Raw genomic sequence first — 26,830 nt, 5'->3', positions numbered from 1 at the left:
TCCTTTCAGTGGTCATAGCTTGTAATGCTTGCAGAAACTCATGAGACCAAAAGTACTTAGCTGAGAGAATGGGGAGATGATGTTTTACTGTTGATGGTTTAACTACATAGAATTAGTCTCTTAAATGAAAGTGTTCGTCCACAGAAGTGGGATCTTGTTAATCTAATTACGCTTGGTTTGAAACTTAAACCAGAGTAGTAGAGCCTTCTCATATAGACAAGACTTGAGAATGCAGAGGCCATTTAGATACATAACTCCAAACATGTGTTGCCACTTAAGATCAAAGAGGACTTTCAAGAAGGAAATCCTGAAATATTGGAAGAATATTTCTAGGAAGGCAGGTTTATTTCTTAGGAAAGTGTTAGTCTCAATAGAGGACATCTTTTAAAAAACACTGTAAACTACTGATTCAGATTTTCATACTGAACTAACTTCTTAGGAATCTTAAAATGTTTGGTTTGCTTTAATGAACTATGTTGTTGCTGTCTACTATTCTAATTACCTTAGCCAGCCCCATACCATGTTCCTGACTTCTGTATCCTCCACTACATGTGCTTGGCTCCATGACCCGTTTTGTCATGCTCTGGCCTGGGTCTTGCTGAAGTCTTATTTAGGTGTACTGCCTGGTTATGTGCTTCATATTTGAAATGCATGTGTGCAGGATATTTCCTGTGGCAGCTACACTTTAATGTAGACTGGAAAAAAAATTTTAAGGGAATATTGATGTCACTTTCTCTTACCAGTATTGTTTTCAGTAACCTATAGCAAGCTGCTGGTCTGTTTGAACTATCAGTTCAAATGAAATTGTTCTGAATCAATGTTCTTGAAGAGTTTCAGAAGTGTAGCATTGAAGTCTGTTATTACAAGGTTACGCATAGCAATTTCTAACAGTCACCTTTTTACTCACTGTTTAAGTAACCTGAAATAACTCTGTCTTGTGCAGAAGTTTTCATTTCGTTATGCAACACTGACCTGGTTTATGGGAAACATATTCCCACAAATGTATTTTGGAATAATTGGTATGAATAATTAAATTGCCACAGCAGTTGAGCATGCAACACAATATTTTGCACAATGTTGCAACAGAGTAATGGTATCTTAACCATTAACTTAAGTGATCCTCTCTGTGAAATATCCTATATGTAAAATAACAGGACACGTGCCCTCACTGTTTGGGCAGAGGCTTTTTTAAAAATTGCAACGTTAAAACCAAAACCAACAAAACAACCTCCCCCAGCAGTTGTAGTGTTTTAGAAGCAGTGACTGAAATCTAATGCTGGCTTATTTGCAAATTTATATGTAAATCATGTTAGGAAATGGACTTCAGAGCATCGTCCAAGATCAGTTAAGATATTCTTTTTAAATTGCGGTAGCTGACTTTCTCATGGTAATTGTTGACTAGTGTAGCATGAACTCAAACTATAGTGATATTTCTATGCTAGCATATAGGGTTTAAAAAAAAAAATCTTGCTGTTGTGTCTACTTAATTTGAGCACAGATACAGGGGAAGCTGGAAACTCTGTAGCAGCAAACTGGAAAACAGTTGACTGTGGATGCATCAGCTAATTCAGTAAGCACATGGAAGAAATACTGTCTCAGGAGGAATAAACAAGTGTATCATATAGCATGATTCATGCTTATGCTACTGTGGTATTATTTTTTAGAAATCAGCTATCTTTATTCATTTGTTTATTGCCAGGTTTGTAGGATAGGATCTCTAACTGATTTTTTTTTTCCTTTGCCTTTTAACCAAGTTATGTGCTTTTTTATAAACAAACAAAAAAACCCCACCCTTCTGATTCCCTAACTAATATTATGTAAAAATATACAAATACAAAAATGTCAAACTTGCTAAATTTTAGGCTTTCTTGTCTTACACCCAGTGTGCTGTTTTAATATTTACATCCTTGCATTGCTTAAAATGAAAAGTTAAAGCAGTTCCTGAATTCTTAATGACTAATACTTTTGCTCTCAGAATCCTTACTCTGTATGCGTAGCTCAGGGTAGTTGCTTGCTATGATTTAGCTTTTATATAGCATCAGAAAAAAAGTGTACTGTATCCCTCTCAGTATGTCTCTCTTTTCCCACCTCCAGGATGTCCTTACTGTTCACTATCATCTGATACCATCACCATCAAAAAGTAAAAATGGCAGCAAAGAGAAAGAAAGAGAACAAGAAAAAGAAAAAGATGTAAAAGAAGAATTTGCTGAAGCTTTAAGAGATCTAAAAATACAATGGATGACCAAGTATGTCTGCTGTCATGACTACACAAGCTTGAAGCAGCTGTACAAAAAAATATCCATGATCTCTACTTTCATGCTATGTCCTCCTCTCTTCTAGGCTGGATACCACTGACATGTATAATGAATTGAAAGAAGCGTTTCCTAATCATCTTCCATTGTATGTTGCAAGACTTCATCAGCTGGATTCTGAAAAGGTTATTTATCCCTTTTTAGACTTGGTTTGTCTCAATACATCCATGTAGCCTAAACAACTGAATCTTTCTTCATACATGTTTGGCCTTCAAGTGACTGCCACAGCTGTACTCAGTACTATAAAGCAGAAATTCCTAATTAGATTGACAGCTGCCTCCATAACTGACTGTGATTTACTTAATCTCACAGCAGAATGAAAGAAAGTATGCCTACCTATAGTATGTTTGCTTATCATTTACTCCTTTTTAAGTTAAACACGTTGGAAGTTTCCTTACTAGTTTAGGCTACAATATTATTCTAAATGGTGGTTACTGAGACAAACACACATCTCATTCTGCTCCTCTACTGGATTGGTAATTTCTTCTAGCAGAATTGCTCAGCTCAGACAACTGAGGATGGTAACCCCTTGAAATGACACAGCTAAATCCACCATCTGTCATTGTCCTCAAAAAATGAGAGCTGTGAACAGAAAAGTTTACGTATGTCTGCTTTTTTTGTTTATCTTGAAGATAAACAGCTTTGTGTATATGTCAGTAGCTTGAATATTTTTCTGTTTATTTGATTCTAATTTTATATTTATTTCTGAAATGAGTAACTGCTACCATTATTTAAGAAGAGTAATTTGTACTGAAAGGTGGTTTTCTTTGTGTAAAGTCTGCATTTTACATACACCCACCTCATTTTACAGTTTGTTTTCAGTGAAATGGACTACATATGAGGGAAATCTTGATAATGCAGACTTCTTACCATTTTTTTTAATCAAAAATTGGAGGAAGTGGAGAAAAGGACATGTTGAAATATTCCTGCATACCTTTGCAATTATCCTAGTATTAGCAGAATCAACACTGAGTAGTGTGATTTCGTAGTGCTAAACACCTTTTTTTATTCTTCTTCTAGGAACGAATGAAAAGACTTGATGAAATTGTTGAAGCTGCAAATACTGTAATCTCTCATATTGATCAGACAGCATTAGCAGTGTATTTTGCCATGAAGACTGATCCCAGGCCTGATGCAACTACTATAAAAAAGTACCTACCCAGTAAATAATTTTCTTGCATCCTATTTCTGTAATCTATGTACTTTGTCTCTGCTTATAGGAAATGGAATGACTATATAACCTTTTTGAATAACTTGTGTTATTTTTGGGGGCACAGGTAATTTCAAACTTGAACTGCAAAATTATTTTATTCTTTTACTATATCTCCAGAATGCAGGAACACTGAAACCTGCAAATTTTTTTTTTAGAAATATTAAATAAAATAAACAAGCGTGCTTTCAGGACTTAAATGTGTCAGCAAAATGGGGTTTTTGTATCAAGCTTAATATCAGAGCAGAGTGACCACTAGAATATTGATATAGAAGTGTTTTGAATGCTACCTGCCTTTTCATAATACTTTGCAACCTTTTGGATCTGTATTTGAAGACAAAATTGACAGTGGTCTAAGTAGTAACTGCTTGCAAAAGATTTCATTTGTGAAAAGCATGATGACCATACTTGTGCTTCAGAGTATTTTTGAGACCTGTTGTTTTTCTTTAGTTTTAGACTGTTCCTCTGAATTACCAGTATATATCCTTAGGAATACAGTATTTTGAAGGTGACACCCTAGTCTAGAGAATAACTGGTGGATTTCACAGTGTGTGGCATGGTGCTATTTTAGTCACAAATAGAGCAGCAGATTTGAAGATCAGGCCCTTAAAATGGAAGATGCATATTTGTTGATTGTTTTAGATAAAATACTAGATTTCAGTCATAAAACTAGTCTGTCTGTTCTAGCTATCCTGAATATTTATGTATAATTCTAGAATTGCTGATATAAAAGCTATGACATAATAAACTTCATTCTAAATGTTTCTTGGTAAGTTTACCCATTAGGTCATGTGGTTGAATCTAACATCTGAAATTGAACACCGGATTCAATGGTGCTTTAAGTGGGTGCAATTCCTCTGAAGTCAGTAGAATTGTATCTGCTTATGTTGGTGGTGGATTTGACTCTCTGTTTATAATGCCAGGAACTATAAAGCCGTCTTTCTAGGTGCTGGCTTACTCAGTTTTAGAATCCTGAGTTGCCCTTACCTTAAGACATCAAAGGCATTTCAGACTTAGAAGAATGATTGAGGTTGTTCTCTACAAAATTTTTTACAATTAGTTTAATTTATAATAAATAGCTATGCTTTAAAAATTATTTTTGTGCTTATTTTTATTTTGTGTGTACTAACTGCTGTAAACTTTTTAGCTTAAACTTAGTACAGCACTGATTCTGTTCTTAATGAGGTATCTGCAAAAAGTCCTTAATATTTTTCATTCTGTTTTTTTCTAGTGAAATGGAAAAACAGAAGAATACTTTAGTGGATGCACTTTGTCGAAAAGGAAGTGCACTGGCTGACCAACTTCTTCATCTGCAGGCCCAAGAAGGGGCTGCTTCCAGTGATGCGGAAGGCAAAGATGAGGATCATGAGAGCTGCTCAGAAGCGTTGACAGAGACATTCTGGGAAACAACAAAATGGACTGATCTTTTTGACAGCAAGGTAAGAGAGCAGAGCAGATTTTTTTTGTCTTTTGCATGTTGGGTTTTTTGATGGTTTCTCCTGGAATTATGCACTGCCTTTGTGTGCACAGCCTCATGCATTCCTTCCTTCTACTTTTTCATGCCGTCCCCATATGTTGTGCTTCCTTAATGACCTCTTTCCACAGAGGTTTTGCCAAGCCTGTCAAATTCATGGTAAGCCCATCTCTGTGCATGTGAACATAGAGGTTAAGGGAAGGGTGTAGGACAGTACCAGATTTCCATGAAAAAGCTGCTTACTTTATTTGAATTGCTTTTTTCTGTACCTTTCAGGGAATATTTTTGATTAACCTCTACGCTGTTCTAGCTGTACACACACAGAAGTGTGCAGCATCCCTACTCTGTTCAGTCCTGCATTCTGTAGCCTCTTCACACTATGGACAAGAGAAGTTTTGTGTTTTGCTGTCAGTAATGTCTGTAGAGGTAAAGGAAGAAACCCTTGGAAATAATTACACTTACATATTTATTAACACAGATTTCCCTGTCATTTCAAGGTTCCTAATCCTGAGATTTAAGTTTTTGTCTGCTTCATTCAAGACAGCTATTCCAGAAGTGTGTAAAAAAAAAACAACAAAAAAAAAAAAACCAAAAAACTATTGTTGTTGATTAGTTACGTAGCTTTTAATTCAGAGTTTATGACTTTGTATGTTTAACTGTTGAGTTATTGAGTATTAGTTAGTTTCTGTACTTAACTCTTGCATATGGCTGCATTTTAGTGGAAGATGTAGTGACCAGTGTATTTGTTTATAATTCAGTTAAATTGCCAAAGCACTTCAGATAGTTACAAAAGCAAAACTTTGAAATTAAAAAAAATTGCTTAATTTCCTCAACAGTAAATAATCTTCCTGGTAAGAACTTGTGCTTTAGCTGAAGGCCTGAACAAGAAGATTGATGGTGGTTACCCTCACTTTTTTTAATGTATATATTCTTGTACACCTATATCTTTTCAGCATTCCTCTTCTAATCTTTAACTGGTTATAATATCCTGTGGTAGCAGATTTTGTGCTTTAATCATATTGTCTGGCACATGATTTTCTTGCTGTCTATTTGTAAATACAGTACTGCATTCCAGTGTAGGGATCCCTCTGTCTTTTGATTTTTAAAGCTGATGAGAATAACTTCAGCATAAAAACTGCCGGTACAGATGTCTTGTTGGGAGTTTATTTCTCTTTGCTACGCCTTTTATTTTCCCCAAAAAAGATATTGATTCCTGGCACCCTTGAGCTGTGTGCTTTGGGCCTGGAATGACTAACTGATTTGAATTGCACAGATTGGGGATTGAACCTGTCTCTTTGACTGGCTTAACCATGGATTTGTCGAAGTGCATATTGAGGTTTTGCTCTGAAAATTGATGCTTCTGTATGGTTAAATTGGTATTGAAAGGCCAACAGAACTTTTTAGATTTTTGTAGCATTTCATATGGAAATAACTTCCATCCTGTTTACGCAGTATGTTTGTCTGCTTTTCCCTCTTGGTTTTACTAGTCAAATTGAAATCTAAACTGATTGACTGTTGTGATCCCTACGCAGCCACTTGCTCACTCCCCTGTAGTGGGATGTGAAAAAGAATTAGAAACATAAAAGTGAGAAAACTCATGGGTTGAGATGAAGACCGTTTAACAGGTAAAGCAAAAGCTGTGTGCGCAAGCAAAGCAAACCAAGGAATTCATTCCCCACTCCCCACGGGCAGGCAGGAGTTCAGCCATCTCCAGGGAAGCAGGGCTCCATCATCCCTAATGGTGACTTGGGAAGACAAACGCCATCACTCCGAACGTCCCCCCTTCCTCCTTCTTCCCCCAGCGTTATATGCTGAGTATGATGTCATATGGTGTGGGATATCCCTTGGGTCAGTCGGGGTCAGCTGTCCCGGCTGTGTCCCCCCCCGACTCCTTGTGCCCCCCCAGCCTGCTCGCTGGTGGGGTGGGGGGAGAAGCAGAAAAGCCCTTGGCTCTGGGTGAGCCCTGCTCAGCAACAGCTAACACATCCCTGGGTTATCAGCACTGTTTTCAGCACAAATCCAAAACACAGCTCTATACCAGCTACTGTGAAGAAAATTAACTCTATCCCAGCCAAAACCAGTACATTGAGGATACTTTTAGCCCAGAAACATTCTGGAGTGCTGTGGGTATTTTAAGTGGGTGGCTTCTGAAAATGGAGAAAATGAGCCTGTCGTACTACATCCTAATGACCCCTGGGGTACATCTTTGTCCTGTGCTTTTCTGCAGTCTTTCTGTCCTGTACCCATACATAGACACCCTCACTTACTCAGCCCTGCCTGGCCTGCATACAGTTTATCTTCTACGTTCTCTTGCTGCTGGACAAATTGCCCTATATCAGTACAGTTATGATTACTAGTATAAGTAGTATTACGAGGGCCACAGAAATAATTAAGGGACTGGAGCATCTGTCAGAAGAGGATAGGCTGAGACTGTTTACCATGGTGAAGAGAAAGTTCAAGGAGATTTTGTCTGTGTATAGATATGTGATGGGGGGAGTAAAGAAGATGGAGCCAGGCTCTTCCCAGTGGTTCCCAGTGACAGGACAAGAGGCAGTGGGCAGAAACTAAAACACAGGAACTTCTACTTAAGAAAAAGTTGAGGTTTGTTTTTTTTCTATGGGTGTGTGGGGTGGGGTTTGTTTGGGGTTTTTTTATTGTGAGGGTGATCAAACGCTACAATGGGTTGCCTGGAGAGGTGGTGAAGTCTCAGTCCTTGGAGGTAGTCAAAACTTAATCGGACATGATCCAGGGCAACCTGCTATAGATGGCCCTGCTTTGAGCAGGGGTGTTAAGACTAGGCGATCTCCAGAGCTACCTTCAGCCTTCAACCGTTTTGTGATTCAGTGACTGCTTGGCAAGTAATTTATGTAGCTCGCTAGTTTCTGTGGTGGTTTTCTTCATGCTTTCTGTGATCTAGGAGCATGTATGTTGGTCAGTAATGATGTAGTGTTAGTTTTGCCAGCTATCAATTTAATGTGTCTAAAGATCACACGATGGATGTATCCTCTCATCTCTCCCATGGTAATTCTAATCCCAGCAGTACCTGTAGATAATAAGATAAAAAAAAAAAAAAAGTTTGAAGGGAAAGAAATACATGCTGCTATTTAAAGCTTTCATATGATTATTGGAACTGAGACTTTTAATTGTTCACTTTTATACTTTGAGGTTTTCTTTTTCCAGAAACTCTTTGAAAAGGATGAGGAGTGAGAATCGTGTGACTTGGGCCTTGATGGGATTGAGAATTTTGCTTTGAAAGGAGATGGTAGAGCACTCTGATTTTTCCCTGATAAGAGATTTGGAGAAAAGGGCTAGGGCGAAGGGAGTTATTATCAACTGAGAAAAAACATTTTTGTTTTTCCTTTATTGCTTACTAGAAGATTCATGCTTGCTGCTTTTCATATTCTTTCATTTCCTTTACTAACAGGCGTCATGTCCATCTAGTAGTTTTCTTAGGAACTGGCTGTAGTTAGCAATTACACTGTTCAGACCAGCTGTTTCAGTTGTTAGCACTACAGTTTTCAGCCAATGATGGAATGTTCTTTGGTCATTCAAAATCATAAACATATGATGAGGATCCAACTATGCTTTATTTAGATTTTTTTTTAAGTTTCACTATTAATGACCAAGACTACATAATTATGATATGGCCTGACACAAAAAAGCATAAGAAAAAAATTTACAGTTATATTCCTGCTGTTTTTGTTGTAAACTGTAAGAATAGCTGTATACGTGTGTCATGGGCTGTAACTTTTCTCCACAAATTAAGTTAATACTTTGCGGTTCCTTCATTCAACCCACCTCTGCCAAACTGCATCTTACGTTGAAGCTGTCTAATCAGTATTCATTATTTATAATGGCTGACAAGTTTTGTAAGTGGGATTGCACTTAAAGCTCACTCAGCCTCCTGTTTGAATAAAAATAAGTGTCTTCTGCCCCAGAGATTGGCCTATAGAATGTTTTAAATATCTGCAGTCGCCTTTGGTCGTCTTCCTTTGCAGCTTCCTCTGTCTACTTGGAAGGAACAGTTGTATAAATCTCTACCTTGGTGTTGCATGCAATGTGCTGTTGTACTTCTGCAATATTTTGCTATATTAAAAACAAATTGAATAGCTTAGTGCAAATAATTTTGTTTTACAGACTGTTAGAGGAGAATTTGGGGGTTTGACCATTTAAGGGGAACTGTACTGTTCATATAGCTTGCTTCCTTTGAGGTGGGGAGTTTAGGAACAATGTTGAGGACTTAATTTTGTAAAGTAGTGTTTAAGGCTTCAAAATGGATTCTGTCTAAGAAACAAGTATTTTTGCTAGGGTAAGGGCAAAAGCATTGATTATGTTCTTCAGGCCAGCTGACTTGTGCTTGGCAAAATCCATCTTGGTAGAAGACAAGAAATTATGGCTTTAATGGCCTTTCTGTGATGCTACTCTGGACTGATAAAATGAAGTGTTGTGACTTGGCTCTATCACCTAACCTTGCATGACTGACTTGCCTTTTGGGGAATAGAAGAGGTTTGGGAGGAAGAAGGGTAGAGTGAAGTAGTGATGTAGGATCAGGGAAAGACCTTGTGTGAATGTCCTTCAAATAAGAGTCCTCAAGAGGCAGCCAGCTTATTCTAAAGCACTATTTGGAAACGAAGATGTGGAGCTCTTCCTGTACGTGGTCATGGGTTTGTGGCATTGGCACTCGAGAGATGGAACAACTAGGTGAGAAAGGATGGAAATAAGGCACTTCAATACTGCACTGATCATTCAAGTATATATATGGCTTTAGATAGAAATATTGCGCAAAGTGTTGTTACTTCTAAGCTTCCTATAAGTCAAAGTTCATCTAGGTCAGTAATTAAAAGGCTAAGTAAATTTTTGAAAACAGAGACACCATGTTTTCTTCTGTGTTGTTTTTAAAGATGGATCCAGAACATTATCACTTCTCTGTGTGTTTCTGCTCACCCTCTAATAAACCAAGTACTGTCACTTGTTTCACCTCTCCTCTGCAGGTGTAGCACCTGTGTTGCCACAGGGCATTCGTTAGTTCCTTTGAATTGCCTGTTTTCCACTGAAGTATCTTGCTTGTCCCCATATTGCAGCAAGTATGTAGGGAAGCTGGTGCTGACTTTTGATAGTAAGTGCATTTGTTCACATTTTCAGCTCTTCTAGTTAGATCACTTGTCTCTGAAGGTTTATTTTAAATGAAACATGAAAGAAAATATTTGTCCCCTGTGTACACAAAAGCATTTCAAATAAACTCCAGTTGAGACAGCTCTATGTAGCAAGTATTTTTTTGATTATGCCAACACATTTGTGATAGTGCTTTAGGATTTTTACTAATGAAATATAAGTGGTGCAGTTTTTCTTTTACCTAGAACATAGCTTTAAAATTTGTACTGCAAAATCCCAGTTTTAAACAAAACTGCTACAGGAGAGTAGTAGGTTGTTGCCTGTTTGTTACTGGTAATGACTCATCTGTAGAATTGAATGCCCCTCAACCTTTAAATTACCTGTTGGGGAAAAGCTGAAAGTTGTGTTTAAAAATAAGTTTAATAAAAGTGCCAGACCTTTCCATCTTGTCTTTTAAACATCTTTAGTCTGGATTGTTTTTCAGATTATTGTCTGCACTGTCAGATGCTGCTGTCTCTTCCAGCTGATCGTATTCAATCACTGCCAAAAACTTGTTGCTGGATACTTGATTTCCTTAACTCCCCTCCCTCTCTTGAAAATACGACGAGTCAATTTTTTTTTGTATGAGTATTGCTTTTATTTGTAATAGGCCAGTTGATGGAGCAGAGAGGAGTCAACAAACATAGCTGAGAAACCTTAATTTATTACTGTATATGTATATGAACCTGAAAAAACTCTTTTGCTGGTAATTATAAACATTACAACTTCAGTGTTCTTACAAGTAGTTGGAGTGTGTTATCTATAGATCATATCGCCTAACCTAGTATTTTAATTATTTGTAAATATAGATACATTTAAATCAAATGTTTAAATAATGAAGGAACTGATATACAAGTCTGTTTTCGTTTTCATAGGTAACAGGATACTAGAAAAGTTTTATTAGGTAGTTTAGTGTTGCTGGATTCAAAAATTGTTTTTTAAAGATTGTTTTCAGGCTTTTAAATACTTTAGCCCTGCAAATATCTTGGGAGAGATCATTTCAGCATTTTACTGTCCTAAGTATGCATCTTTGTGTAGCCAATGGCAAGTTAGGCAGCTAATTAGCAGATGGACATCCAACCACTTCCATGGGTCTGGCTTTTAGCACACCTTGTGTTACAGGCCATTAGCTTGGGGAATAAAGTATCTAACAGTGATTTCCCCCTCCAGTATCCTAGAAGAACGCATTGCCTTTTCTTATTACCCTTTGTTTATTGCTCTTTGGCCAGTTTCTGGGCCATTATCACTTGTTCTGTAAAAGCTAGCCTTAATTATATTTACTGAAATTATGAAGTATTATCAAATACTTAGAATCCATTCCTATTATGTCATCTAGCAACTGCTTTTAGATACTACATATTGGTTTATTTGCTGTTGTTACACATTCAGATAACAGCTGTTTGTTACATTTTAATAGCACTCCAGTTTACATTTTGTTTACGCATATCAAGGAAGCATAATCTTCATTTCTGTGATCTTGTAAAGCTTGCAATATTTTAATTATAAGGCTTAATTTGACCAAATATATGTACAAGTTAAAGTATTATTTCTTATCGAACATTTTTTGTTTGTAAACCTATTCTGATTTTAAAGCATCTCATGCATTATTCTTAACTTTTGAAGTGCTAATGAACTTTTACTAGTTTTACTTAATTTGTATACAGTTGATTGGGGTTTTTTTCCAAGCACTAAGACAGAAATTATTGTCTTTTATCAAGAGCTCTTGGAGCATTGTTTTCAGCCTTTTGGTCCAGCAGAGAACTTTTTTCTCATTTAGAAATACCCAAACTTTTATTTGGCCAGAGCAAGGGTGTTTCGTAAAATGCTTTGTTTTCTTGCCACAAAAACTCTAGGAAGCCCTGTTACGAAAGAAATGCTGTCAAGTGGTTTTCCTCCTGCCTTTATCACTGATGTTCAATAACCATTCAAAACTTACAGGGTCAGGTAAGAGCTTTCTTAATAGAGCAGTGACATTATTTCTGGTTAGCCTCCAATATGTTATATTTGCTGAGAGCTCCAATGCATTTTTCATTTGATTTTTTTTTTGGTTTGGTTTTGTTTTGTGGTTCTATCATCTTTTACAGAAGGGATTTTTTTTTTTTAAGTTTAGTTTAATCAACTAAATCTGCTAATGGATCCACGGAGCAGTTATTCAGAAGTGTTTGCTAATGTGTCTTGCTTTAGGAAAATATCCAAAATAATTGGATTGAGAATGCAGCATGCAAAGTATTTTTCCAATACCAATATTTGGAAAATCTGTATGTGAATGGTGCTGTATGCTCATTGTTGCATATATGTGTGTGTTTTAAGCTACAACAGCTTAAGTGAATACTTCAACACAACAGAATAAGTACTTGAAGACAGAAGAATAATGAGCAACTCTGAGTGCTTGGCATATACTTTAGAGCTTCAAAATTAAACCTTTACTTTCTTGATAATTAAGCTTGTTATTTCTTTTTAGCTCAATCTTTTAAGTATTGATCCTGCAAAGACTTGTGCATGTGATTAACATTCAGTGGAAGTGTTCAGGCAGCTAAAATTAGGAAGGTTCTTCAGTCCCTGCAGGATTTGGATCTTGGATTCCTTAATGTTTATGTTCTTAAGAAATACTTAATTTTTTTTTTCTGTAATGCAAAGTATTTATTTCTGAACATCCTTGAAGGGGTTTTGTTAGCTTTTCTTAATGGCATATTTTAAGTAGACTTTGGGAAAATGTAATTTTTGTTGGAGGAGTCAGAGGAAAGGAAAGGAAAAATATTGTAATGAGTGAGGGGAAACGAACAGCAGACTCCAATACAAGATTTCATAAACTTTGCCAACAACTGAAATACCACCATATTCACCAACTTTGCTGCTATGTCACTCTTCAATAAAAAATTAAAAACAAAACAAAACTGTTTACTGTAAGTGTTCCAAAGGGAATATATGAAACAGTGTCTTGATTGCAGTAATTCTTAGTGCTGTAACTGGTGATATGGTATGAACTATCTTGCAACACCCTGAATGCTGTCAGCGTTTGGGTGTTAAGAACCTGATTTATTTTATATTAGCTCTTAAGTAGAAACACTCATTTGCACATGTTAGTTATAGTATTGACAAGTATTGTAGGCTAACTCTTTAGAATTAGCATTACCAAGAGGAAGCTTTTTTTATAATCTCTTCTTAATAAATTACTGATAGTGAGGAGCTGACCCAAAAACTGAAGCTTGTCTTCATGCTTACCTGTCTTCATTGCTTGTTTATAATTATGTGCATTTGTCTCTGTGTGTGTGTGTATATGTATCATTCACTATGTATGTTCATACTTGTTTCTGCAGTAAGTTTGTGACTTCCTAGGAATCAAAACTCTCAACTGGGTCTTTGTTTCTGTGGGTCAAAGATATACCTGCCTGGTTCTTGATTGGGTTTTTTTATTATTTTTTTTTTTTTAAATACCATACAGTTGCCTCTAGAGAATGAAAATCCAAAGAAGCTAGAAATGTGATGAATAAAAAAATAGAATAGTGACATCTGTGTTACATAAGATGTTCTGAAGTCAAATATGTCGTGAATTCAGAAATCGTCTCTAGGAAGTTCATGTTTATAACTACTACCGTGAATCATCTGTTTTACCGCAAAGAAAAATGCAAGCTATCTTGTGTAAATGTTTTACTTCATTTAAATCACTTCTGCTGCCTGAACAGAAATCTGTTACTTGTTAAGCCTGGTAAGATTAAAATATTAAAATATCTAATTTGTTTTTGTTTTCACATTGTAGGTTTTGACTTTTGCCTATAAGCACGCATTGGTAAATAAAATGTATGGGAGAGGTCTCAAGTTTGCCACAAAACTTGCAGAAGAGAAGCCAACGAAGGACAACTTGAAAAACTGCATTCAGGTAAGGTGTGTTTGGTAAAGTAACGGGCTATGTTCATGCTGAGTAAGCTTATAAAAGTAAGATATAAGTCGTCTTGAATTTTTTGATACCTTTTACATTGTAGAACTCACTAAACTTAACATTTTAACTTTATCCAGGCTTTTGTGGCTTGGCCTCCGTTTTTAGTAGTGATTTCTTCTTTCTTTTTCTAGAATAGCTAGTTTGTGAGTAACTGTCTCTTTTAGCAGATTTACTTTCTGGAACTTAGTTTGGGGCATAAAGAAAGTAGAGACAACTTAGCCAAAGATCTTCTGCATATTTAAAATCCCATTATGTTGCTGTTTAACCACTGTTATGTTTACTGTTATTAATCACAATTATTGCTAATAGAATATAGGTGGAGAATTAATGGGAATTACTGTAACTCCTAGGACAAAATTTTTGTGCATTGAGTTGAAAGACTATAGGTCATATAGAATGGTTTTCTTTTTCCCCTTTCAGGACTAAGTAATTCAAAGATCACCAGTCCTCCAATCTGTTATCTTTCTGATAATAGACATCTTTAGTAAGATGTTGATGTCAATGCATTGTTTATTGGAAGGATTTAGATTTTTAAAAGAATAAGACTCTAGAGTGTCTCTTATCTTTTTTATGTTTGCTTTCTTATTTCAGCTCATGAAATTGCTTGGATGGACTCATTGTGCAACTTTCACTGAAAACTGGCTTCCTGTCATGTATCCACCTGATTATTGTGTATTCTAGAAAACCAACAACTGTAAACTTAAAGTGATTTTATATGGGGCAGGATATGAGAAGATAAGTTTGACTTTTTATTGGAACGCATGTTTTCATTACTGAATGCTGATTATTAAATTGTGTGTATTTATCAGTAAAGGCACCTGGGTACAGCTTAATACCTGTTAACCTAACTCCTGTCATCAGGGAGTTTCCTTATTGTGCATCCCATTGCTGGCAATGGATGTGCCAGAACTGCCAACACCAAGGATTTGGAATTAGGCTGGAAAGGCTTACTGCATGCATGTTAGGTTCTTAACTGTTACTTTTAACTGCAAACCTGTAAAAGCTCTGTATTTTTTACAGTAAATTGAATTTTAACATGTTTGATCTTAATTTCAATTGTATGAAGGCCTTAAAGCTACTTCAAGAGTAGCTAAAATCTTATTTATTAGACTAAAGTAACGGGACATCATTACCTGTATTGTTTGCAAGAGTTTACATTTAATTTTTTTTTTTAAGAAAAATTCAACCTCTCAAACTGTTATAATGTGTAACTCGGAATTGCTGATGCATAGGTGCTCTTGTAAATCTTCATTTTGGAGTGATTTCAGGCAAACTCAAAAATCCATATGAAGTTGAGTATCAGGACAGGCTGATACATGTATAAAAGTGCCAGACAGTTAAATCTCGATCAGGTATTGTAAAGCTATACATATATGTTTAATAATGTTAAAAATGTAAAACACAACAGAATAAATGTGCAAAGTTGAAGATCAAAAACCACCACGTGCACTCTGATATTTTAAAAGATTATTTTATAATTAAAAAAAAAGAATAACGAAGCTAAAAATTGTATTGTTTTCTGAAAGATACATAAATGAAACTTGCTGAAAGAAAACACCTTACAAACAACAGAAGTTCAGTGCAGCCCAGAAGATCAGTGCTTTCTGTTAAAGCCTTTTTACTAACTATTGCTACTAACATTGTTCCTTCAGTGGAGTGAAATTGGTCTGTTTGAACAGGTCATATGTATCAGCCAGAGACAAATTGCTATTTCATTTGTCTTGCCAGTTTTTTCATAACTTGTAATGCAAAACTCAGATACAACTGCAACTTTACAAACATAAATGCACAGAAGGTGCACCATAATGCTGCAAAAACATTCCAAACCATAAGGTGCTGCCACTAAATCAAAATTAGTAGTAGTTTTCTCTTTAATTCTCTCTTACTGTTGCTTTAAGCAGCTTGACATTTGATTCTGGAAATTCTGCTAGAATAGTTGTGTTAAATATATTGCCAAGTTTTTCCAAAAATTCATAGTCTGTAGTGAATCTGAATTTATTTGCCCATAGTAATACTGTTCCTGGCTTACAAAAATACACCATTGTTGCTAGCAGCTGGTCCAAAGCTGCATGATGGTATACAACATCAGTTGCCAGTATGAAATCATAATGGTAAGTTGATACAGGAAAGTCTTCATTGAGGCCTTCTCCCCATACCAGTTTTCTCACTTCAGGTTTGTGCATATTCATGTTTTGTGTATTTCTTGAAATATTATATGAAAGATTTTCAAGAACTTCAGGCAAATCAGTAGCTGTAACATAAGCTCCTAAAGAAAACATGGATTTGTTTCAATTCATAGGTATGTAGTTGAACATACCCACCCATGGCAGGGGGACTGGAACTAGATGATCTTTAAGGTCCCTTCCAACCCCCAAAATTCTATGATTATATATATATCTATAATCATATTCTATGATCATATATATATATATATATATATAAAAAAAAACTTTATCTGCTTAACTCCCCCAGCTTCCCCTTCACCAATAACTAAGGTAGTTACTTTATTAACAAAACAGTATTTTACAATAATTTTCATTTTTAAAAAAAGGCAGTGACAAACAAGGTTTACTTCAACTGTTGCTTCACTGCCTTAAAGTGACAGTGGCAGATCTAGATCATCTTTCACAAGAAATCCAAAAGTAAATATGAATTTACTAACCTAAGATACAGGCCACAATGGAAACCAAGCCTGTTCCAGCGCCGATTTCCAAAACTTTTTTGTCTTTGAGGTTGAATTGTTCTTGATTTGATTCCAGATATTGAGATAAAGCCAGTGCCTAAAACAGTTAACACATATCCATAAGAGAGTAACAGGTAAGTTGCACAAAAATTCATTAGATGTTTTTATACAGGTTATTTTTTTTATATATACAGTGAAAAACACTGAAGGCTGTAACATAAAAATGTAATATGGAAAGAATTATGATGTGTCCTGTTTTTTATAATAAAAAAAATGTTAAACAGCTTATTTTTAGTTTTAGGTTTATGGGATATGGATTTGCTACACACTTTTATACACTGTGAGTCTTCTGACAGCTCAAGGTAGACAGTGTTTAGATGTGAACCATACAGTCAGAACAACAAATGAGGTTTAACAATATGTAGAAAGTAATGTTCTGGTTTATTATCATAAATGTTATGGTTTATTATCACTATCACAAAGTAGACTTAGGCTTCAGCGAATATTTTTTTGAAAACCGATTTTTCGTTTGTTTTAATTTTTTTTTGCAAAGGAAATGTTAAAAATTTGTTATTTACCAACAGAACACACTTGTCTGTTGATAATAGTGTAAACTTTAAAAAAAAACAAAAAACCAAACAACCAGCACCACTGTATGGAAGTATTCCTTATTAGACTTTTGTAAAGGTCTTATCAGTAGGACATAAATCAGCTGTTTATAAACATCATAAACCGATGCCAAAGAAATTAACTTCCCCCTTTTGCTTCTCTTCTTTAGAATTGTGTTACTGTTACTGTTTTAACTCTTGTGCTTTTCATAATGCAACACTGGCTACCTGCTCTGGGAAAGCTGACAGCTAATGAATCGCCAGTCCAGTTTGTGCAACCTCTTGATTTTCTTGGAAAGTTTTACTGTCTGCATTCTGACACCTGATTAATGTGAGAACTGATGATCTGACATTTCAAAATAAGATACTGTTTCACCCACCCATACTCTTTCTCTATTGTTTTGAGATTGTCTGCCGTTTTCTGTGAGCTTTTTCAATAAATGTGGATCTGAAAATTTTTGAAATCCTGATTTGCATGTCTATCAGTTGATCCTGTCTTCCCTCAAAGGCAGTTTTCTCAGTCCACATAAAACTCTGTTTTTAAGAGCGGGAGAAGCAAAGACTGAAGAACTGTTTGCAAGTATGGTTTTCCATACTGCAATGGAACTGTTCCAGCCTGGTCTTTAAAAGAAGCATATTTAATTGTTTTAACCTCCTTTATTTAATCTCCTACTGTTTTCTTTTTCAGCCTCCTTTTTGTACTGCTGATTTGTTTACTTCCCAGCAGTGACTGATTGGAAACATGGAGGAAGCTGAACACTTCTTCCTGGGTTCCCTTTCTTAATTTTTTTCAATATCTGCATCCAATTTACACTTAGGTGCCACAGTTCTTTTGGCATGAACTGCCAAATTAGCATGAGGCAGAGCTTTCTGCTGAAGTACTTCACAACTTTGTTCTGCATAGGGAAACCTCTGCTGTCGAAGTGTCATCTAAGAAAGCTTCCTTAATATTGGTGTGCCGCTGTCGTGGTTTACTCTTCTGTCGCGTCAGCTTGCTGGGTGCCGTATCACGTACTTACCCCCGGCCATACGACGGCTCCAAAGTGTTCTATGGACTCCTGAATGACGATCTGGTGGCCAACGTACGTGTAGTGCTCTTTATCAAAGTAGGGCGAAACTCTAGGAACCCAGTTCTGCAGTATTTTAAGAGTTACTGGTGAATCTGTGAGAGAAAAGATGAAATTTGTATTTTTATATGCAGGTGTTTATATGCAATTTTTTAAAGGGTAAAGAGTATTTTGTGAAAATAGTCTGTAGACATATGGACTAGAAAAGCTGTCAGGCCGTTGGCCTTGAGACTAGTTGCTGTCCAGAAGCGGACAGTCTGGCAGGCCAGGGAGTGAAAGGAGCAGTGCTCGTTTCCTGCCGCTCTGAGCGTTTGCATGAGCAATTTACAGATAGAAATGAGCCTCTAGAAAAATCCACTAATTCAAATATATAACTCTGCTAATGACAGCTAGAAGACTTTCAGGACCTAGGTAGGTTGTATTTTGGGGTATGCCGTAGTTCATACTATGCCAAAGTATGCCGTGTAGGTGTTGGTGGTGTAGTTCTCATTTGTGGGGCCAACAGATCTAGAACATTAAGCTTTTTACAAAAGAATTTAGGATTTATCTCCTACATTGACGAAAACCTAGCTCTTTTTAGTGGTTATTTTTTAACCATTCTTCCACAAAAAGAAGATTGTAAGATACTCTTTATGTTGACAACTACGGTGCTGTTCAGTGAGTCAGTACTACAGTTATGCTTGCTAGCATGTCTCATCGTAGTGAGTAGGCTTGTAGGTGAGATTTTTCGGGAGAGCTCTGCTGAAGTGCTCCATCTGATCTCACTGAAAACAAGGACACTCTTCTGAATGAGCGTACTGTTGTTGGAAGCCTGCTAGCAGGATATGCATAGATGATAGAAAATTAACTTTTAACTGCAAAGAAAAATTTTGCTCTGGCTTGCATGGATTTTAATTGATGCCTGCCTGGAATCCTTGGGAGGCGTTTGAGCAGTTTAGCCTGTTGAAACTTGTAATAACACAGCTTCCACAGTGCCAGCCCAATTAATGCATATTATAATCATATCTCTGATTGTAATTGAGAAATAATTCTTAGATGTCTAAATAAAATCCAGAGACCTTTTTAAGCATGCATCTTAATTGTGGAGATGGTCTTTTTTGTAGATTTGGTCTGGTAATAAATACAAACATAAGGGGAAATGGTGGGTAAAAAATAGAGCTCAAAAGGAAAAGTCACACAGTGACTTCTACTATTTGAAGGCTGAGAAAAATGAAAGTTTGAAATGCTAGCATGCCATAGCAATTGCAGTATTTAAATTGGGTTAAACCTGAGCCCAGTTCTGCTGTTGATGATGCGTGCTTGGAGCTGCAAGTACAGTTTTCAGAGTCACACTGCTCTTCACAAGTTTCTTCTTCCTCAGTTTGGCCGTCCATTACTTTTTGAATTTTGTTGGGGAACGGTGGCTGCTGTGCAGAGATCATGGCAAAATTGCTGAAATGGAAGGGGAAAAATAATGTTGTAAAAGCTTGCGGGCCCTCTCGTTGTATGAGGTATGACTGGAAGAAGACAGTGAGTAGTTTGGGTGGGCTTTGGTTTTGGGGTTTTTTCAATGATGGGTTGAAGGGACAGGAAGCCATGATGTGAGGTGACATTCCCCACTCCACTGGAAATTGCTGCGAGCACTTTCTGGTAAGGCAGTAACACTATCAGAATTTTTATTTTATCATGCTTATCATATTTATTATTTTATCATGTTTATTTTATCATTTATGCAAAATCTTAGCATTGTGTCACTGAACCAATGCCAAGAATCAGTCTGAAAAGTGCGCTGCTTCCTTACTCCTATCAGTTGAAGCAACAGCTGGGAAAGATGAACTGTCTTTTAATGTCTATGACTTTTTATCTGTGTAATTTACTGTGTCCCAAAGAACTTGGGACTTGGCATTCCTATGATAAAACTGGTTAATTTGCTGCAGCCAGTGCTCTTGATTTTGTCTCCTTGTATACAGTTGCCTTATCTTCTCTGCCTTTTCCTGCAGAACAGCTAACTGAATTGCCCTGAAATGTAGTGAACTGCAGGGTATGCAGATTCCGGTCAGGAAATAATTGCAGTGAGAAGTTTGAATCCGTAAGCTTTTTTGGAAAACTCTGTGTTATGAATGACTGTGCATCTTCAGTGTACAGGGCAGCACCCAACATAGGCAGGAACTGCTCGATACCAGTAAAAGCAGGAGTAGGACTGGATCTAAATTTGCCTGAGGAGAAATGTGCCAGTGAAACCTTTTGCTTAACTAGTTTTCTTCAGTGATAGCACTGAATGATAGTATATGCGTATCCGTGTGTGTGTAGATATATATACACACACATATATGTTTAAAGAGAAAAAAAATGGTTCGTAACTTGCTCTGGCCAGGGACTGTACAAGTTCACCCTTTCCACCTATCATGATGGCTGGAGCGTGCTATGTTTTTATCCATGATTGGCCTTATTTTGCTCGTTCTTGACAATGCATATTTCTTTGTTCTCTCTCCAGCAGACAAAGTGTTGTGTAATTTGGGTTGCATCATACTGCAGGAGGCTGTTCTAGATATCCTGGCCAGAAGGGGGAGAGGTTTGGCAGCAGCCAGGAGGTTCAGCAGTGCCTGCAGGTAGTTTTTTAAGGAGCAGAGTGACTGCTGACTTGTGTGGGTGGTTTATTTGCACACATGATACTGACACCAGTGCAGTTTTAGTGATACCTGATATATTCTTTATCGCTGTTCTGTTTATTCACAAGGACAGGATTTGTTCTAACTCCTCTGACACTGCATTTGTTCAGTCATGGCAGTGATTTCGTACTGTTTCAGAAAAGAGAGTGCTTTAAAGTAAATTGATTTCTGCAGATGTATTTTTTATTTATTTATTTTTTCCTTAGCGAGCCTCCATCTAGCTAGTAACACGTTCTGGCTGTGCACTTTTGTGTATATTTCAAGATACGATGATGTTAGGTAAGAGACTGAAGTTAGTACTGTAGTTACTGCATTCCCTGACACATGAGTGAATGCATCCATGTTCACGTTTCACACCTGAAAGTGTGCCTTACCAACAGCAAAGGTTTCTCATGTAATCAGAATTGTACTTCCAATTTTCAGCAATGCCTCTTTTTCATACTTTGAGCTAGATTAAAATCTGGTCATGTTTTAAAGTTTTAGGAAATCTATGGGAAAATATATTAAGACTTGTGTAATTGGGAAGGTGCGTAATGAAAAGAGAAGGATCTGTCAGAACCGGTGATGGCTACAGCTGGAAAACACTTGCTTGAAGACCCAGTCTTCTGTACATTTCATGTTTAAACATGCAAAGCACTATATTTTCAAATTTGGGCGTTTTGGGAGGGGTTTTTTGGGGTTTTGGTAAGGCTGTCACATGAAATTTGTGCTATTTAAGTGAAAAGCCAGACCTGAAATTACAAAGCAGGAGGAAACTTTGCCTTGTCCAGTACTCTTTTATGTGAAAACCAGAAGGACTTGTTTAATGAGTAAACGGTTTAATTTGTCAGTCTGGCTAGAAAGTGATCCTTCTGTACTTTTTTTTTTTCCTTGCTTAGTCAAGTTCTTATTGCAAGAGGTCAAAATTTCAGTTGGCTATGGGTAGCAGTGAATACCAGAAAATAGCTTGGAAACATGTTTAGTAAATACATATTTGTTCATCCACTGTTAAATACTTGCAGCAAATACAGTTGCATCTCTGATCATGATATATATACCCTATTATCATTCATTCAGTACAGACTGCGTTCTAGATTCAATTAAATGTTATATTACATTTTCAAATTAAAAATTGTTATGCTTGCTCCCGTTTTGTCCTTTGAGGTCCTCTAAAGTAGGAGTCTGCTTAAATATTTATAAAGACACTACTGTTTTTATTAAATCCCTTCTTAAAATGATCAGGAGGTCTAAAAAACACCTAGTGGTTACACTGGTACTGTGGTGAGACTGGTGTGGTCCTGAAGTCCATCAGTTGCCCGAGCTCTTAGATGGTAAATTGGGGGGGATAAAGATAATGCACTTGGCATTTGTATGTCACATAACACACTGGGCTCTGGTTTATGGCTGGGGCTTCTAGATGCTATGATAATATCAGCATATTTTCATAGGTGTAGGTTTTGCTAAACAGAAAACGGTATGTATGTATCTATCTATATCTATATCCTACTGCCATAACTATTAAATGATGTATTTCATAAAATGGAGTTAAAAAGTAAGGCTTTTTTTAGCTGCAAACTACAGGAGAGATTTAGTCTCATAATTTCAAGAATTCAAGTACATTAGCATCTTGACCTTAATGATGCACAGCTTTATTTTATCACTTTAAGTGACAAACTGTACCTGAATACTATAAGACACAAGTGAATATTGAGTAAGCTATTTGCAAATAGGTGGCATTTGCATTATTACGTGCCCTCTGTGTAATATGGTCAGGTTGCTGCTGTGCTTCTAGAACTGTAAAAACTGACATTTCTTACTATTTTGACATTTTTCTGATCCATATTTTACTGAAAATTATATCTCTAAAAGAATTTTGATTTAATAATATTGCAACCAAAATCTCTTCCCTTAGAAAATGTTGGCTCTTTCTGAATGTTAGCAGCTGATTTCTTTCCAATCATCCAAAATGATCCTGATGGGTAATAATCATCTAAATTCTGTGCTTTCCAAAGTTTTTAAACCAGTATTGACTTCATTAATAGTCTTAAACTGTTGTGAACAAAATAACTTACAAAAGCACATTTGATTTCTTCAGAACCTAAGGAAGAAAGAGTAATTAACAAAACTATATCAATTTCACAATGCCACTTAAAATTAACAAGGTAATTAAATACTGAGGGGCAGATTGTAAGATGGTGATAAACCTTAAGGTAACAGTTTATCCCCTATTAGAATAAGCTTTGTGCCTCTTCCAAAATCCATTGCTTGGAAAGAGCTTTTCAAATCTAGTGACATGGCCAAAAAAAAAGTAGGTTAGTAAGCGGTACTGTGTCACTGGGTCTTCAGCTGTAAACACAACTCTGCTGAAATGTGTTTCTCTCACCTCTGCACAAAATTGCACAGCATAATTCTATGCTATATCTATCATATATAATTCTATAATTATATCATATCTATATCGTATATAATAGTCTGTAATTGTAAGACTATTTGGGCAAAAGCCAATTCCATTTGCTCACATGGGAAACGCAATTGCAGCGTGTTCTATGCGAGATAGGGCTTAGCCATACACTCATACCGTACACAAACATCCGTGCTTACGCAATTTTCTCATGTTATCATGCACTAAATAAAAAAAAAAAAAAAAAAAGAAAGATTAACATAAATGCTAGGAAACAAAGGAAATGTCAGTGTTAGGAACATCACTATAGTAAACCTATATAATATTTGAGTCCACAAGGTAAATGCATCCGAATACTGAAACCTAGCAATGATAGTCACTCCTCGCGAAATAGTAGTGGTTAGGTAAGCTGGATTTCGTTGGCTAACACAGCTGACCTGAAATACAAGAATTCAGACAAACGTATTTCCTTAGTTAGTTAGCAGAGAACGCGAAGGCATGTCAGACGAGGTTAGCTGGACAGCTGTGTGGGTACCTGCTGGGACAGAGGGCACTGGAAGTTTCCTGTGGGCGGATGCATGCTCCAGAGGTTTTTATACAGGCATGCACCTGGAAGGAATAACTCTGCTCCGACCAGTCGGATTGCAGGCTATTTAGAGTAACATTACGAGGCAGCGCTTGAAGAACTTAACTATGTTACGCGAAACTGTTCCACATTTGCAGTACAAAACGAAAACGCTCTTAGGCTTTGAAGTCCCAAGCGTACCAACCTTCAGAAATAAAATCTCGGCTTCCTCCAACCTCTTGTTCCATTTTTGCAGATTAAGTGTTCCCTGTGTTCACCTTACGGTCTGCAGTGCCGAGCCAAACAAGCAACTTACCGTGGGCAAACTAGTGCATAAATAACATGTGTGGCCACCTGGCAGTAGCCCAAATGCAGAGAAAAGTTCATGAAGCTCCCACTGCCAGGAAAAGGTCGTCTTCCTTGCCCCGCTGAGTGTCTGGCTGGGGAAGCTCTGGGTACCCTGTCCTGAGTCACAGAGAGTACGGGGAACTGACAGCCCGGAGGAAATAACAGCTTTCCCATCACCTTCAGTGCAGGTCGTAACCATAGAAAATATTATACCTACTGAAAGAGAGAGCGCAAACACGAAAATCACGCTTTCATCAGAAAATCTTGCAGTTGCTTGTTTTAAAACAGATGGCTATTACAGACGTTGGAGATAAAGCACATATGTATTCCTTAGACGTTTCAAGAATTTGAGCGTTTTATATGCCTTTATCACTTTGCTGCCCTTCTGTCCTCCCTCCTTCTTCTTGGAAAAGATTCTGTAGAAGGGAATTCAACTAGAGGGTAGAAAAATTTAAAAGGAACTTTGAAAGTCATAAAGCTAGAAAACAACGCCTGGCTAATTAATGAACAACTGCAGGTTGGCAATAGAAGTAAGGCGGGAAGGTGGGAATGTAGATTTTTAACTCAATTTATAGGCATTTGCATCTTTGGATGAACAGCTTTTGAGTTCAGGTAATGCTCTCTTCAAGAGAGTGGCAAAGGAAAAAATGAGCCTTTTCTGTCACCACGGCCGTGTATTTCACACATTAGCCACTGTGTGTCTCTGGTAGCCACAGCAGGTATAGGAAACACTTGGCTGCTCATTCAAATGCTCACCAGTTTTTCCTCTGAAATTTGATAGTTAAAAGGCACTTTTTTTATATATATACTTGGGCCGTAGTATTAAGGTATTAACTGTATTAAGTTGATATTGTAAACATTGCGTTTCGCAGAGCTGCCTGACTTTACAAGTCGTGCAAATGAGCGGTCCTGAGCTAGGTCAGTAGCTGTTGTTAGAAAGAAGGCGGCAGATACGCTGCTGTTGGAATGACTGCCATACCTTTTTTTAATGACGTGGTCTTTTTAGCAGGCACATTCCCGCTGTCATATCTATTGTATTTGTCACCGGGGGGGAATGTAGCTTGGACTGGTGCTGCTGTTAAATTTCTGTCCTAAGCTTTGGCAATGGGATTGATGCTGAACATAAATAGTTTATTTTTTAAATCAAATCAGAGGAACTGGCTTACTCTAGATCGAGTCTCTTGTGTAAGCAACTAAAAAGGATGGCAGCTGTAAGGACAGTGTTACAGCTTGCTTACAAATCGTGTAGGTATGACTTCATTTCTTGTTTGTAAGTGATACAGGAGTCAGCACTAATACTCTGAAACGTAGCCATTGTTGACATATATTTACTATATAATTTCTATAAATGCTTCTTGTGCTACAGCCTATCTCCAAGCGTTTCTTGTTTAGCATTGAAAATGAGTGTTGTCTGGAGGTGTAGCCCTGTGGAATTAAAATTTCTCCAGACTTCTGTGAATAGGCAGGCTGAGGGGAGTACAGCACCTCAGTTCTGCATATAAAGGGCGATTTTCAGTTATTAACTCAAAATCCAGTTCCACAAAGTTCTGAATTATTCAGTTGGCTTTTCTATTTCTGTAAGCACGCACGGGAATTTTGCCGTGTAGACCATTTGCGAAAGACAAAACGCAACAGGCTGCCAAATGCGATGAAGTAAATCGAACTTCAAATATTTTTAGAATGTGTTTATTTTTAATGTGAGTTGTGTGGCTTGGGCTTTGGGGGTTTTAAGTCTGTTTATATGAAACCAAATTGGTGGTGCGGGTCTTTTTCCTTTTTAGTGCTATCCAACTACCAGGAAGGCTGGGAAGAGTATGTATTCCTAACTCTGCCTGTCACTGAATTCAGCAGTAGCATCCTCTTCAGCATGTAGGCAGAGTAGAACTATATCTATATTATTGTATTATAGTTTAGAGTGATATAAATTTAAAACAAATTTAAAAGTTGCTTTGCTGTTAATAGTAGCAAGATCAATGTAAAACAATGTAAAATGGTTAAAACCTTAATTAAAGGGTTGTGAGAAATAGGTATGAAAATGTTAAGGTCTTCTCTGAACCCATCAGGAGCAAGAAGCCTGCCAGATTTGTGCCAAAAGAAGGCAGAGTTAAACCAGAAAAGTTAAAAGATATTCTTATCAATGAGGTTGATAGTCACAAATCACCAGGACCAGATGGTAATTACCCAGAACTCTGCAGTGAAATTACCAGCTCTGAACCAAAGCGTGGTGCCTGCTGCTGAAAGAGTCGATACCAGAGCACAGGAAACTCTACAAATGTGAGGTGTATTTCTAAGGGGGTCTTGGGGGGATCTAGGGAACAGCGGGCCAGTAAGTGTGGCATCTGTGCTAGTTAAACTGGGAGGAACGGTAGCGTTGGTGTTAGCTGGTAAATAATGAGGCGTAGGGTGGAAAAGGAAGAAAGGTTTTGTACGTTCTTTGAAAGTGTCTA

General features: G+C 37.0%; 2 protein-coding genes and 1 long non-coding RNA gene across 10 annotated transcripts in view; 2 read left to right on the top strand and 1 right to left on the bottom strand.

Moving 5' to 3' along the window:
* The window catches only part of TPP2 (tripeptidyl peptidase 2), a 58,179-nt gene extending 40,340 nt beyond the window's left edge, over positions 1 to 17,839 (top strand). For all 4 annotated transcript variants that reach the window (XM_030036434.2, XM_030036432.2, XM_030036433.2 and 1 more), the window contains 6 exons: positions 2,095 to 2,246; positions 2,341 to 2,437; positions 3,333 to 3,463; positions 4,754 to 4,961; positions 13,905 to 14,024; positions 14,676 to 17,839. In XM_030036434.2, the coding sequence (XP_029892294.1) occupies positions 2,095 to 2,246; positions 2,341 to 2,437; positions 3,333 to 3,463; positions 4,754 to 4,961; positions 13,905 to 14,024; positions 14,676 to 14,765 (798 nt within the window). In that variant the 3' untranslated portion in view covers positions 14,766 to 17,839. The remainder of the gene's footprint in view (positions 1 to 2,094; positions 2,247 to 2,340; positions 2,438 to 3,332; positions 3,464 to 4,753; positions 4,962 to 13,904; positions 14,025 to 14,675) is intronic.
* On the bottom strand, positions 7,491 to 24,456 carry METTL21C (methyltransferase like 21C). 5 transcript variants are annotated; one of them, XM_030036440.2, is made up of 6 exons: positions 24,006 to 24,056; positions 23,142 to 23,167; positions 19,710 to 19,873; positions 18,395 to 18,537; positions 16,747 to 16,864; positions 15,956 to 16,350 (listed from the first exon to the last, which is right to left on the bottom strand). In XM_030036440.2, exons 1-6 carry the CDS (start codon positions 24,048 to 24,050, stop codon positions 15,956 to 15,958), a joined length of 891 nt encoding a protein of 296 aa, XP_029892300.1. In that variant the 5' UTR covers positions 24,051 to 24,056. The 5 variants fall into 5 exon arrangements, with proteins under 5 accessions (XP_029892299.1, XP_029892300.1, XP_029892298.1 ...); XM_030036438.2 differs by lacking the exons at positions 23,142 to 23,167; positions 24,006 to 24,056 and adding an exon at positions 24,241 to 24,456; XM_030036437.2 differs by lacking the exon at positions 23,142 to 23,167 and having other exon boundaries at positions 24,006 to 24,058.
* LOC115350625 lies at positions 19,821 to 26,213 on the top strand. The gene is made up of 3 exons (XR_003926532.2): positions 19,821 to 19,932; positions 20,392 to 20,510; positions 24,292 to 26,213. It is a non-coding gene; the product is annotated as an uncharacterized LOC115350625 (long non-coding RNA).
* Positions 26,214 to 26,830: the final 617 nt, after the last annotated feature.

This window comes from Aquila chrysaetos, chromosome 14 (assembly GCF_900496995.4).
Source record: "Aquila chrysaetos chrysaetos chromosome 14, bAquChr1.4, whole genome shotgun sequence".
In the NCBI taxonomy this organism is placed as follows: Eukaryota; Metazoa; Chordata; class Aves; order Accipitriformes; family Accipitridae; genus Aquila; species Aquila chrysaetos.
Note: the sequence above shows the minus strand (reverse complement) of the source record. Positions and strands in the feature narration are given on the sequence as shown.

Coding starts and splice junctions, on each gene's coding strand:
- METTL21C (XM_030036436.2), bottom strand. CDS start 20,034: ATGTCACCTCACATCATGGCTTCCTGTCCCTTCAACCCATCATTGAAA. Junction 18,538..19,709: donor AACAGCAGAACTGGGCTCAG/GTTTAACCCAAT, acceptor TTTCTCTCACAG/ATTCACCAGTAACTCTTAAA. Junction 16,351..16,746: donor CATTGTGGCCTGTATCTTAG/GTTAGTAAATTC, acceptor TGTTTTCTTTAG/GAGCTTATGTTACAGCTACT.